This window comes from Lepisma saccharinum, chromosome 1, assembly GCF_977018435.1.
Source record: "Lepisma saccharinum chromosome 1, izLepSacc3.1, whole genome shotgun sequence".
Lineage (NCBI taxonomy): Eukaryota > Metazoa > Arthropoda > Insecta > Zygentoma > Lepismatidae > Lepisma > Lepisma saccharinum.
The window spans coordinates 61,019,471-61,034,549 of record NC_139229.1 but is presented as its reverse complement, the minus strand read 5'-3'; the positions used below and the strand labels follow the sequence as shown (position 1 = coordinate 61,034,549).

The 15,079-nt window shown below is 37.4% G+C and overlaps 1 protein-coding gene across 1 annotated transcript in view; it reads left to right on the top strand.

The window, feature by feature from the left end:
- Positions 1-157: 157 nt before the first annotated feature.
- Positions 158-15,079, top strand: part of mrn (general transcription factor IIH subunit 4 marionette) — a 29,366-nt gene continuing 14,444 nt past the window's right edge. Inside the window, exons 1-2 of the mRNA XM_083134630.1 lie at positions 158-506; positions 12,236-12,340. Of these exons, the coding sequence (XP_082990756.1) occupies positions 358-506; positions 12,236-12,340 (254 nt within the window). The 5' untranslated portion in view covers positions 158-357. The remainder of the gene's footprint in view (positions 507-12,235; positions 12,341-15,079) is intronic.

The following is a 15,079-nucleotide window of genomic DNA, read 5'->3' as shown; positions in this document are numbered from 1 at the left end:
TTCAATTTCTCGTACAGTATTTTAGATGTAGAACTCATAAATGACACCGTGTAAAGAAGAAGAATTAATTATATTGTTGCAACTAACATGTGAAACAATTTTGTTAGTCAAACTAAACTTTTCCGAGGTGGAACATTGTTTCGTAAATATTCTGTGTCCATCTCCAGTGTTGCCAACTCACTTATCCATAGCATTAGCAATTTGGAGTGGTACTTAACTGGTGGCGTACGGTACAAAGGAGCAATTTTGATTAACTAGGACTGAAATATTTTTTTTTAAAAAAAGAACTGCATTTATTTAATTTAAATATTCGTGTTTCATTCTAAAATGTAAGTCATGCCTTTTGTTTGAATTAGAATGACTTCGGAATCGAGCAAAACGTTCAGGTTATCACCTCAGTCCAAGAATTTAAAATGCAAAGATCTTCAAGATTATTTGAAGACTTTACCAGCGGGTGTTTTAAGTCGACTGTATGATCATCCAACAACTTGCCTAGCAGTATTCAGGTACGTGTTTGTTTAACAACAGTTAAAATTGGTTGATATTTAATGGCACTTGCTAAGGCTGTAGTAATGAAATATTGGTACAGTTAATTCGTTTATTTTCCATAAAGTTGTCCAGGAAAGTAGCAAATTGTTTGATTTGTCAAACAGATTACAGCTGTACAGTCACGCACACTTCTGGCTTGTAACAACCCTATTGAGTTTCCATGTATTCGTTACAATCCAGAAGTGTCCATGACTGTGCAAGGAGTTAGTTTCGATTCACCTTGTACTTTTTAGGTACTGCATATTTATTGTTATTACCACCATTTAGGAGTAGATGTGAGCTGAACTTAACCACAGTCGACAGAGTATATAAGGTAAGAATTTCTCAATGTAGATTACGATTGAATGAGTTTCTACAAAATTTACGTTCTCATTCAGTTATCGTATACATTATTCTTCAGTAGGTAAGTCCCATTGGGGAAATTTTGAAAAGTTCAGGGTGTGTGTCGATAAATCACTGGTTCTGCATTATATGAATTGACGACTTGCTAAATTCACATACTGAAGAGACTTAACAAAAATTATGGAAACAAAAACAAGAGTGTGCTGACAATTCGGTAACACTTTACTATACCAGAGACGGATTTCTTCAAATTTACAGGAGAAAGTACTTACGCAAATCATTTTATGGTATAATTTAACAATACAGGGAATTTCTCCATTTTGTTTGAAATTCGGCATACTCACTAATTTTGGCCCCCTAATCACGAATCTGCAGTCAAAATTTGGCGATCACGTATAAATTTGGCGCTTATTTGGGGGCAGGTGAATCCGGCCAATTTCTAACATGCCTTTAACAGGGAGTCTATAGATATAGGCGGGGAGCCGGAGCGGAGGCGGGGCCACGATAGCGGTTGGGGGCGGTAGGTCAATTACCCCAGGGGCGGAGCCTGGAACCGGCGGGAAATTTGGAAATCGAGGGTGTGGAAATAAGAACTTAATTTCGATTATTTTGCTATTTCCATGTGTGAGCGTCACATTTTGACTGCAGATTCGTGATTAGGGGGCCAAAATTAGTGAGTATGCTGAATTTCAAACAAAATGGAGAAATTCCCGGTATTGTAAAATCGCTCCGAAAGGATTGCTAATGGAACTTAACCTAACAGGCCTAACCTAACCTAGTAGGCATACCTCGTCCCCGTGATGATTCGTGGGACTTTCGTGAATTTTTCGGCTAACGTCAATGGTTTTTGGGGCTACCCGTGAATGGTTTGTGGGAAATAAGGAACAACAGTAAGCACTCGTTAGTGTAAGAAATAGACATTATTTTTGTTTCAAATTCATTATTTCACCTAAAGAAATGTTCCGCAATGCAGAATACTATGTTAGCAATGTAAAAAGTTGCAAAATAAATCTTTGATAGGTGTCTCCGGTATAGTAAAGTAGTACCGACAATTCTAGCTGAGCAATAAGCTAGATCCTTGAGTATGGAAGGAAGCTACTCCATGAAATTACAATTCCAAATAATTAGTTTGTATTACTATATAAGACCCAAATACATTATACACGAGATTATGCAATATCTGAACCAAAACATAAAATGAACCCTCTGGATACATGTTTTTACAGACCTGTCTAAGTTAATCAAGTTATCGTATCATAATGCACTATGGAAAAGTATAGCAGTTTTCTGTGAAATAGTAAAATAAAGTGGTAAATGTCTGTTATATCGGAGACACATTTCTTCATTTTTACAGAAGCAACTACATACGGAAATGAGTTTCTGTAGTATTTTGAAAGTTCTTGGAGGTATTTTCTCACCATAGAATGCTGCACAACAAGAAATAAGCACTTTTGATATAATAAACTTGCATTTTGTGCAAAGCGACAACATTATGCCGTTGTTTCCATTATGTACCTGCAGATGGCGTGAGCGTCGAAAGTCAGTGTTTCCAAACGTGCCTTTTTTTACCAGAATTTTATTTATTTTATTTTTTAACTATGCTTACCTAACCCAACCTAACCTATCCTTTCCAGAAATGGTTCGTGGGGCTATCGTGAAGGGTTCTTGGGGCTATCGTGAATGATTTTTGGGGCTATCCGTCAATGGTTTGTGGGGGCTATTGTGAATGGTTTTTGGGGCTATCGGGAATGGTTTTTGGGGCTATCCGTCAATGGTTTGTGATGACATAATGAACACGAAAGTAGGTATTTTTAGGTTAAGAAGGTTGAAACACTGTATAATTCACTCCAAATCGACAAAACACAAGAAGACGCGCGATGATCCACAGCTGTGCGTGCCATATTTTATGTTCCGCAACGGAAGAAAGGACCCAAAAGAATTACTCGTAATGTGAAAAATCGAAGTTATTTTCATGTAAAAAGCATAATGGCACCTTCAACTATGTTCCGCAATACACAATTGGTAAGTACAAACCATTTACAACTGAAAATATTTGATAGAAATGTGTCTCCGATATAACAGACAATTACCAATAAAGTAATAATACACAAACATTTGGTACCAGTTTCATAGATCGGAGACACATTAAAATCTGATATTTTGTGTTTCACATGATTCGTACTTACCAATTGTGTATTGTGAACATAGTTCAAGGTGCCATTATGCTTTTTACACGAAAACAAACACAATTTTTCACATAGAGAGTAATTTTTGTTATTCCTTTTTTTTGCTTCCTTAGCACACAATATGGCGGGCAAAACTTGACTACTGTAGTGGGTATGTAGTGTTTCCAACCTTCTTCACCGAAAAATACCTACTATCTTGTTCGTCACGTGTGCAAATTGTACATTATGCACAGGTAGCTGACGGATAGCCCCACGAACCATTCCGATAAGGTAAGGTTTGGTTAGGTTAGGCAAGCATAGTTAAAAAAAAAAAAGTGTTGGAAACACTGACAGGGAGTTACGTCATCAAAGGTATGCAGCATCCGGTTCACGTAGAGAAAGCAATGGCAATTGTGCGTTGGTGAGATATTTCTCTTAAAAAATACATGATTTACCGGTCAAATAGATTCCATGATGAAAGAAAATACCTCGACGAACGTTGGAAACCTTAGAGAAACTCATTTCCATAAGTCGTTTCTTCTGTAAAAATGAAGAAATGTGTCTCCGATATATGAAACTATTACCAAACATTTTAATGTGACAATAATAGTAGAAACATACATGCCCACAATCATATATTTCATTTTCATATATATTTGTATATTGGTAAGATAGACTAAACCTCATTTTTAACATGGAAATGATGACTGTGTTCACTAAAGTTCCAATTTCGCTACATCTTTCACTTCACAATCCATATTTGAGGGCCCAGTAACATGGACAAATGTTGATTGTACATGGCACTACCTGACTTTGAGTGTGAGCTTTACTTGCTCATGATGTCATAGTGAGACACTAGGGCTGCAACCTTACCATGTGTGTTGTAAAGTCTCACAATGTTTGCTATATTTAATTCCAACTGTGCAAATCAGTATCTGAGAAATTAAAATAAGGCACTTTGGAATGAGATTGTTCATCCTGGAAAACCTATTGGTGTAACTGGCCACTCTCACACCCCTTGAATCTGCCCGCGTGGGCCCAGGCCAGTTTTCACCACCTGGGTTTTTTCAGAAAAATCCACCTCGAAAAAAATAGTCAAAGAGTGTTTTTTTTTTCATAAAATGTTGTACATTTATTGCTTTAAATACATGTGAGGTTCCTACTATTGTCAGTTTTTTTTGGAAAACTTGAAAAGAAATGGCTTAGAACATAAAATACTAAAAATAATGAATGTAGTACAAGTCACAGTGGGTTTTTTCGTCCTATTTTCCTCAAATCATGCTAGAAATGAACTTTTAACAGAAATGAAAATAATATACTCTATGTGATCAGAAGTATCCGGACACCCACCTGAAAATAAAGTACAAGTTTGGTCAACCCTCCATCGGGAACACTGGCAGTCAATACAGTGTTGGCCCACCCTTAGCTTTCACTCTCACAGGCATACTTTCAATCAGGTGCCGGAAGGTTTCCTGAGGAATGGCGGCATACTTTCAATCAGGTGCCGGAAGGTTTCCTGAGGAATGGCAGCCCATTCCTTGCAGAGCGCCAAAATGAGAAGAGGTATTCATGTGGATCGGTGTGGTCTAGCACGAAGTCGGCATTCCAAAACATCCCAGAGATGTTCTATGGGATTCAAATCAGGACTCTGCACAGGCCAGTCCATTAGTGGGATGTTGTTGTCATCAAACCACTCCCCCACAAGCCCTGCAGTGTGGACGGGTGCTGGGTCATGTTGAAAGACACAATGGTCATTCCCGAACTGGTCTTCGACGGTAGGCAGCGTGAAAGCTGTTAAAATGTCAATGTAAGCTTGTGCCGTGACATTGCCATGTAAAGCAACAAGGGGGCCAAGTCCCCTCCAGGAGAAACATGACCACACTGTAACCCCGCCACCTCCGAATTTCACTGTCTGCACTATACAGGCTGGTATATGTCGTTCACCAGGCATTCGCCACACCCACACCCTACCATCGGATCGCCACATTGTGTACTGTGATTCATCACTCCACACAACGGTTTTCCACTGTTCTATGGTCCAGTTTCGATGCTCCTTGCACCACACGAGGCAGCATTTGGCATTTGTCTGTGTGATGTTTGACTTATGGGCAGCTGCTCGGCCATGGAAACCAAGTTGCCGCACCTTGCGCCAAACAGTAATGGTGCTTGGAGTAGATCCTGATGCAGTTCGGAATTCCTGTGTGATGGTGGCGATGGATGGTTGACGATAATGCTGTATGACCCTCTTCAACACTCGATGGTCTCTGGAGGTCAACATGGGAGGTTGGCCTGCACGCTTTTGGGTTGTACACGTCCCTTAACTATAACATCGGAAACAGTGGACAGAGGGATGTTTAGGAGGGTGGAAATCTCACACACAGACTTCCTACACAAGTGGCACCCAACCAACTGACCACGTTGACAGTCTGTGAGTTCCTCAGACCATCCCATACTCTTGTCTCTCACTGTCTGCAGACTACTGAGTTCGCTGACTATGTGTTCCACGCGGTAGATGGCAGTACTGTGTCGCCCTCTATGATAAACACATGTTTTGGTGTGTTCAGATACTTTTGATCACATAGAGTATATCCAAGAAACAAAAAAGAAAAAGTATCAGAAATGTTTAGATAATATGTTTGCATTGATTGATGCAGCATAGTTGAACAAAGCTTATAATTTTGAAAGGGGGTAGCACTTTGGTTATCAGTCACTTCCTTAGTTGGGGGAAACCATAGTGGCACATCATAGTTTCACCTGTGAAGATCAATAGATACAATAAATTTTTGCATGTTTAAAGCATTGAAAGGGAGAATTGAGTACATTTTATTGAAATGTCGTTAATTGTGACATAATTAAATTGGAACACACTTCTGATAATACATTTCATTTCTCATCATAATGGGTTGCTTGCCTATGCAGAATAAATGTTTGGTTAGGAACTCTATACGATGGAAGTTGTGTACCTTCATAATCTACCACATTTTTTTTTTTTTAAAAAAAGGGTGTGGTGTACTCAAGTAAATACAGAGCATGTGTATACTTTCATATTTTGATAATTTTTGGCATTTTCAAGCCTTTGTATAGACTGTAGTTTTCAGCTTTGTGCACAAACCTTACAGGAGCATTATGTACTTGCACTATAATTTGACAATAAAATTATCAAAAAAATATGGTGCATGATTTAGGAGGAACATAGTTGGGGTGGATGGGCAGAGAGGGATGAGTCATCTACTTAGTGGACAAGATAACTGCTGTAACTTTAGATAAAATTATTTGTGCTGCTAGAAAACTTGTGAGCAAAATTGGACAATGTGTTTCAAGATGGTGGATGAAAAACTGATTTTCCCCATGTTGCAGGCTGTATGGCATGCTCTACAGTAGGCTGTAGACTGTAGGCTGTACACGTCTGATTTTTTTTTCCAGATTTTTTGGAGGTCGTTTAGGTGGTGCGCATCGACCTTGAGGTTTTGATAGTGATTTGGTTATGCAACATGCACAACAATTTCACAAAAATGTCATTATTTGGCTATTTCATATCTTTTTTTCTGGATTATGGTCATTTATTGTCTTGTTTATGGCAAATATGTTACATTCATGCCTTAGGGGTGGTTTCCTATGCTGTTTACGTATGCTTTGGGTCAAAAATTGTCAATTTGAGGCTAAAAATTCCATTTTTTCTATTGATGGTTTCCATCGACTTCAAGGTCGATGCGTGCCACCTAAACGACCTCCAAAAAATCTGAAAAAATTCAGACGTGTTTTTGGTCACAAATGGCCACTTTTCCGCACTAGCCACCTTAACATTTCGAAAAAAAGTTTTTTTCGATACACCCTACTCTACAGTGTTGTTTTTTTCAAAACCGTGTAGAATACATTTTCAGAGTATAAGGAACAATCATATCATTGATTGAATTTCAGTGAAAATATTGGAACATTTCACGGTACCCAATCATGGTACCCCAGTGTGCCGCAGCACACACTTTAGTACCACTGGCTTAAGCTATATTTTCACAATAGATGTTTTAAATTAGAGTGCATGTTTCGCGAATGTTGGGAACCAAATTGGGGGTCACTAATGTTTTGACCATGGAAAATGCCAATTTCATAGCAGCCAGATATTTTCAGGATGGATAAGGTATTCCATTTGGACGAAATCAGCCAGACTATTAAATATAGCAGACTTATCACTTGGCATGGTTAATACATGGAGGAGGTATTTAAAAATCCGGAAAAGAAATTGGAAAACACAACTGTGATAAACTATGAACAAACTGTATTGAAGCAGATTTAAAACTTTATGTTAATTTTTAGATTAATTAATGACCTATGGCAACTTATAAGGACATGAAATAAATGAGATCAAAAGTGAGTTTGGACTGTAGCATTCCAACATTGGCACAACACTGCATTCACAAAATAATTTGTTTCATAAACTGAACTTCAAAATGGAATATTCACTAATAGTATTAACTAAATATGTGCTGCATCTTGAGAAACATATACATTAACATGCTTAAATTTGAGTATCATTACAGGCTGAAAAAAGTGGAAAACCTGATTGACAAAATTAAAAGTCTGTAAAACTTTAGTTATTGCTTTTTTTTCTGGGAAGAAATGTTCCGCACTATTCATTATAACAACTTCTCAGAATCGTGTTATGTACATAAATTCCAAGTAAGGTACCTAAACCCAATATGGCCTACCTAAGGCTTGAGATTGTTTCTATTGGTGTAAAAAGTCAGAATGGTAAAACTAATTGCAAGATTAAAAAGAAGGAACATTTCTGGATGTTTTCTGAAAATTAGAGCCAATGTCAAGTAATAACATGGATGTAAGGAAGATTTTATTAAAAAAGGTATGTTTAGGCTAAATTGGGTACATATGTACCCAATATGGCCTAGTCATATAGGCTATTTTGTTCTTTCACATCAAAATATGCAACAGAAATTGGAAAGAAAGTACCACGATGTTGTTGTTATAGCATTTTATTTGCATAACGACAAATTAGATTTGCACAAAGAAATAACATTGTTTACAAACCAATAAATGAGGGAGTGAGTGGCATGTCACAATTTGTTACCAGAGACCATGGATTGCACATCACAGCCTGAGCAAATGAAAGGTCCTTTATCATCCTTAGTGAGTTCCACACACACTACATGAACATAAGAATTACAAATGTCACATTTGCACATGTTCTTCACAATATATTCCTATGTAGTCCATATTGAATCCACCTTACACAGTGTTCTTTTTTCTTTTGTTGTAAATAGTACTTTACATTAAAGTCTAAACATACATTGTTGTAAAGTACAAATTATGAGCTACCATAATATGTACTAGAGTCGTTTTCACGTTCAGAAGACACAATGGGCTCTTATGGGCAATGCTTTTCTTATGGGAAATACGAACGTGCTGTTGTCAAATTTCTGGATTTACAAATTTAGCTTAAGTAAAATCGGTAGCTGCAGTTTTGCAGGAAATTTTGTAGAGAATACGATGGTGAACACAAAAAACTGGTGACTTGCTTACATAATTTTAGATAAATTAAAAATGCAAATTTTCTGTGAAAACACAATTTTTACATTGTTTTCATTCCTAACGTTGAAACATGCCGTAAAATTGAAGCTTTCATTATGAAAAAAATTAACACTGTTTTTTAATTGTCATAGGTGATGGTGGTACTCAGAATTTATCAATACTTTAAAGCATATTTGCATTAAAAAATATTCAAATAAAGTATGTGGAGATTTTTTATATTCGTGCAGTAGAAAATGTCGTCACTGGCCATTTTTTGTTCTGTAATTCCAAGTAAAAACTTCCAGCGACAAAGTTGTGGAGAAAATAATGAAATTATTTTTTATAACCACTCAAAGGTTCCCAGAAATATTACTTCCATGCATTTGGAGTTTCTTTTTAACCCGAACCGCGCGCGAAGTAAGGAGACGTTGTCTGGCCATCTTGAGCTGACTCACCGCAGCATTCCGGCTAATCACCACCAAGTTTTCCAGTTGTTATTTTATTTCCATTCAGTAAAAATATGAACTTCATGCAGTTTGTTATAATAGAATTGAAATTACTTAAATTTAATAATTGACAATTATTTCCAATGCTGCTGTTGTGAGCAACATTAGTGCTGTCGCAAATACACGTTGTTTTCGTTTACATTACTGTAGACATTAATGCTGAAATGAAGATCACCTTTCAGTTTCCAACGTACACATAAATTCATAGACACCATATTAACCTTTGAAAGGCTTTCCAACACGTGACAAAATATGGGGCTTCAAGATAGAAATATGACATGTCTTGCTTGAGTCATTCACGTCTTATCAGTTCACGTGGGCCATAACTCATTTGTTTGTTTGGGTTGCAACTTGAATCTAACCCATGTGCCAGGGTCCCCTTACTTGAGTGAGAGATCTGCTTTGGTCTGTTTAGACTTTTTCCCTCTCCCGAAAAAGTGTTTTCAGTTGTGTGAGCTCTCAGTGATTTTTACTTTTTTAAGTGATTTCTGAAGTGTCATATTCGTGCATTACACTCGCGTGTGTAGTGATCGCAATGGATCATAGTAAAAAGGGTAACTGTAACGTTCACAGTATAATATTAATGTTAATAATTACATATAATTATCATTATATATACAAAATATGTAACACCTTCATTGTGAAGGAAGGTCATCATTTCCCGGCGACATGAGCTAGCGCTGTATTGGCAACACTGTGCGGTTTCTCCATAAGTGCCGTTCTCTCTTCTGAACGTGAAAACGACTCTAGAGCAGGATGCCATTGGCGACCCAACGTTTTGGGCTGGCGACTAAAATTTCGTTGTTTCAAATGTGTGTCAAACACACCTCAAGACCACCTCTTGAGAGAAACGGCAGAAGTTATAGAAGAAATTCTAAAACTGAGTGATATCCACACTATTAGGTGGTTAGCCAGCAAAGAACGTGCAATAAGAGATCTCTTGCAATCATGGAAAGCTGTTGTGACCCATCTTGAACAGGTGGTCCATAGCAAAGACAATGATGGCGCTAGAGCTAAGGATTTGCTGAAAAGTTTGAAGCAATTTAAATTTGTTAAGCTTCTGTACTTCCTTTTGGATTTCTATGGGAAATTGAACCCTTTAAGCATGGCACTACAAAATAAGAATCTTCTTATTTCATCTCTGAAAATAAGAATTGAACACTGTATTTCAGTTTTGGCTGACCTGGAATCTAATGTTGGACCAAGCGAACAAAATTTCTTGGACCATTTATCCATTTCAGGGAAGATCAGGGATGTGCAAGAGTTTCAGACTGTTAGAGGAAACTTAATTAACAATGCGAAGGTGTACATCACAGAAACATTGCCGTCTATGTCAACAGATGCGATTGCATCTCTGCATGTTTTCGACACCTTGGCCTCCCAAAGAAAATATTCTTCAGTTTGGGATAGAAGAAATAAAGAAGCTCTACATATACTTGAACCCAAGCCTTTATAATGAGAAAATGGATGTTCTGTTACAGAGTGGACATAATACAAACTTTTGTTTCCTTCTCCAGCTTTGAATCAGATGCTGGAGAAGATCCCCAGTGCCGATCCACAGTGCGGAGTGTTCAGCAAGATTCCCCATTTTGCTCCAGATTTTGACATTTTGTGCTGTTCTACCAGTGAGCACAGCCTCATGTGAGGGAGGTTTCAGCTGTCACAACAGACTCAAGACTACTTACAGGAACTCTCTGAAGACTGATACACTGGATGATTTGCTCAGAGTTTCCATAAACGGACCCCCCCCCCATCCTCCCTCCTCCCTGTCAGAGTTTGACCCAGCAGCTGCGATTGATAAGTGGTACTTCAGTGCAGAACGACAGCGCTGCACAAACATTAATTCCTAACTTTTTAATAATTGCTCATATTTTTATTATTTATCAATATAAAATAGTGGCGATCAAAGATTTTAGTCCGGCGACTGATTTCAAACTTGAAATTTCATGCCCTGTACTAGAGATGTAACCACCTATTACTTGGAAGATGCACACAATGACGAGATGCATCTATTTCACTTCTTTGTCCTCAAGTTATTGTACTATAGGTACAGCCAAAGGTTCAATCACGTCATTCGGACAGTCTAAATTGCATACTTGTATTATCATCTGTTGAATGAACCATGTAAATAATTGCAAACAGCAAATAGGCCATATTGGGTACTAGGCCATATTTTGTTCAGGTACAGAAACACATATGCATTTTTATTGTTTGATTGATTTAATTTATTTTACTTAGCTTTTCTGCCGTTTTTGGCTAATCGGGAAGATGAGAATTGAGTGATATGATGAAATCAGGAAGAAACACCCATGCCCGGCTGTGATTTGAACCCGGGACCTCTGGCATTGTAGGCATTTCTCTTATTAAAATACAATTTTATTAGTCCTCACCTGTAATAAGGTGCCTGTATGCAGAACTGTTGTGTACTGCCAGAGAAAAAAAGCACTGGTTGTAAATTAGTTTGTAACCCCCCCCCCCTTTGTAATCTGATTGTTGGATTCACCAAAGTATGTGCCTTCTCAGAGAATGCACCCCTGAAAACTGTCACAAAGCAATAGCAATTACTATTACACATCGAGGAAGAGTAGAATCAAATTGTTGGACAAATATTTTAAAACAGAATATGTTAACAGAAATATTAAATAGTTTTTGAATCAGTCAACTAAAACAATACAAGTTTAATGTTACGATATATTACTACCAGGGGCAAAATGTATTTAATTTTTAAAATATACAATACAATAAAAAGAAACCAATAAAACCCAGTTTTGCCTGTTTTTTTTTCAGGTTTTATCTTAAAATCCCACTTTTTTTTTTTTTTATAAAAGGGGCAAAATGCAAACCCTGGCCCTTGTAGGAAGCTAGTGAGATTGGCCCATTCACCTAAAGTTATTTTCATCACCCACATCTTATTCTGCCTGTGGCTGCAACACAGCCAAACATGAAATCACGAAAAGTTGCACAAGTGTGTTAGTCTCCATGGAGAATGTTTCATAAAAGCTCCAATCCATATGCCAAATGTAATTTCTTATAATTTTAATTTCATTCATTCATTGTGTTTACATAGAAATATAGTGATAAAACTTTAGATTTCAAACAACAGAAATTGTAGCTGAGTGAAAAACCTGATCTGTTATCACTGACATTTTTCAGGGAACTTCCAGAAATTGCGAGGCATTTTGTAATTAGGATATTGTTTGTTGAACAACCGGTGCCTCAAGCAGTAGTAGCATCTTGGGTTTCACAGACAAATGCCAAGTAAGTGTTAGTATTTAGTAATTATTCATGATGATTTTAGTGTGTACTGAGTACTCTCTCATCTTGTATATTTTGTTTTATCATAAATAATGGCTACAAACTGTGACGTGTTGCTCTCCCACCATATAGTTTGTGACGTGGTACTTTACTATGATGGTGGTTTGTAACAATACGTCACATTTTAGTAGTTTGTTCTATTTTTTGGAAGTATGTGCATCTTACGATATCCAACTGAAAATAGAGAAGAAGGCCCTTCAAAATATTCCCCGCTTGTATATTTCTATTACCCGCACAGTATCTCAACCCAGGCAGGAGAATAATATTTCCAGTCAAACGGATATCCACTAACCTATAAAAAAAAAAGGTCAAACATGGGCAAAACTTTAATAATTTCAACCCTGACAAACTACTAATACCCAGTTTTGGAATTTCCCTGTGGCCGAGTGGTTAGCACATCGCGCTGCGACGCCAAGGGTCCCGGGTTTGAATCCCGGTCGGGCTTGGTTGTTTGTGAATGTCCATTCATGAATTTCATCATTTCATCACTCATCCCCATCTTCGCAAATTAGCCACGAGGCACAAAACGCGAAGTAAAATAAACTAAATCAAATCAAATCAAAACCAGTTTTGGAATTTAATTAAGTTCCTGTTTTTGTATCTTGTTACATTTGTACTTGGTGCAGAGTCTGAAGAAGACCTTGCTATAAGGTTGAAACGTTATGTTTAGTTTATGTTTTACAATAAAATAAATTACTGCCTTGGTCAGCATATTGAGTTTTTTATATCATGGAAACAAGGCTTAATGGTATTATAAGTTCCTCTGATCCGGTCCTTCTTGCGTATAGTGCTAATCGGTCGGGAGTTTGTTTTGGCATCGTCTAGTGCCACTCCCGACAAAATAACGCGTATACGACCCTGGAATAGAAACCAAGTTTTTCACAGAAATAACCCACACCAAAATATGTACAAGGGGAGGCAAGGAAACTAATCCTAATAGGGGGGTCATGCACCCCCTTAACTCGTATGATAAATGAAGATGTCTAATATTCAATATATTTGGTTTTATTGCCTAACAAAAGTCCTAATTTTGCAAAAATACAATTATTGAATGTAGTCTTGGATTTTTTTACGTTCTTTGCAAAATATACAATCACGTCAAGATACTAATCTCTCATGCTTTAGCTAAATAACAATAATAAGTGTGTTTCTGAGATGTATAACTTTGGTTTCAAGCTGTTCATTACTTTAACATTATTCACAACAGATGTATTTACCATATGCCAGCATGATAATCTAACGACGATCTACGTCAATTCGTTTCTCTTTCAAACATTCAACATCATTTTATAAATATTATAGCTTGACTCAATAAAAATGCTACGCTCATAATCACACACATTCATCCCATTGATACTGTAGGAATTAAACAAGTGCTATAATGATTATAATTGCTTCCTCACGATCTATTCTTGAATTTGATAAAAGGGGTGAGGACTTTACAAGATTTCTTAAACAAGAAAATACTAAACCACTAAATTAAAACCTTTTTGTTTAACTACTATTTTTACTAGTCCACCTTTGATTCCACTTTACTGAAATCTTCCAAAGTATTCCTGATGAGTCCCAGGTGTTCGGGGGGCAATTGACCGAGTCTCGCCCCGTTGCTTCGGGCGAGCTATCACGTCGAGGAAGGCAGGCTGTTGCACACGAGGTAACTCAGTCTAGGTCGCAGCAGGAAGTGTTTCTTCCGACTCGTGGAACAAGGAAATCTGCCCCGAAAAACTCATCAGGTGGCAGAAGCATCAATCCTGAGCGAGCTTCTGGGAGCAGACGAATTATTTGCGCGGAAGCAATAGCAAGGCAGCGGGCTTAATTCCTTTTAACATACAGGGTGGAGTGAAGAATGTGGCGAAATGGGATAAATATATAGTTTACAGTCCCGATTCACCACAAAACCACATCTACTTGTAGAGTTTTTTTATTTTTAGTACAGATTCATAAAAAATATGTGTTTTACTCAAAATACACCTTTGGCATGCCATTTCAACCATGGCATGGTTCCTTCCATTAGGAACATACATGATATAAAAGAGAAAAAAAAGTTGTGCATTAATGTACATTTAGTAAGTGCAGTGGAACCTTGATTTTATGTTTTTAAGGGTACAAAGCTGGAAAAAGTTAAAGTTTTTTAACATTTTTAAATGTTGGTACCTGTTATGTGTGGAAAATGCATGTCGAAGCCCTAATGGCTTGGCACTTGCTCTCACAAGTCCTGCTCAATTACTGAAATTGAGGTATGGACCTGATCAAATTAAATTACCAAAATTTAATACATTTTTGGTCTATATCATAGGTGATTGAGAATGGTAGCTTAAGTCACAAGGGAAAATGAACTGTCTGTGCAAGTAGAGTCTCAAACCTAAAACGTAGCACATATCTCTCACGTCTGGATTTTCCTCCAGTTCTGTTCTGATCCAATCTCTCCCACCTCTTCCGATCAGTGCCCTGCCTTTTTGTTCAACCATCTTCCGCAATCACCACCTAGCTCACCCCGGCAGTGACCAGACATTTACCTGAGGAATTTCCTTATCATAACTTCTATATTGCGAGACTCATACCTGCACGGAAAGACATTCCATGAATGTTTGAAGTGTATTATGGTGTAATTGATTATCAACATTCAGTTGTTTGTAAAGTTGTTATACATCAAAATTGAACGTGGGAAAATATAAAATCAAT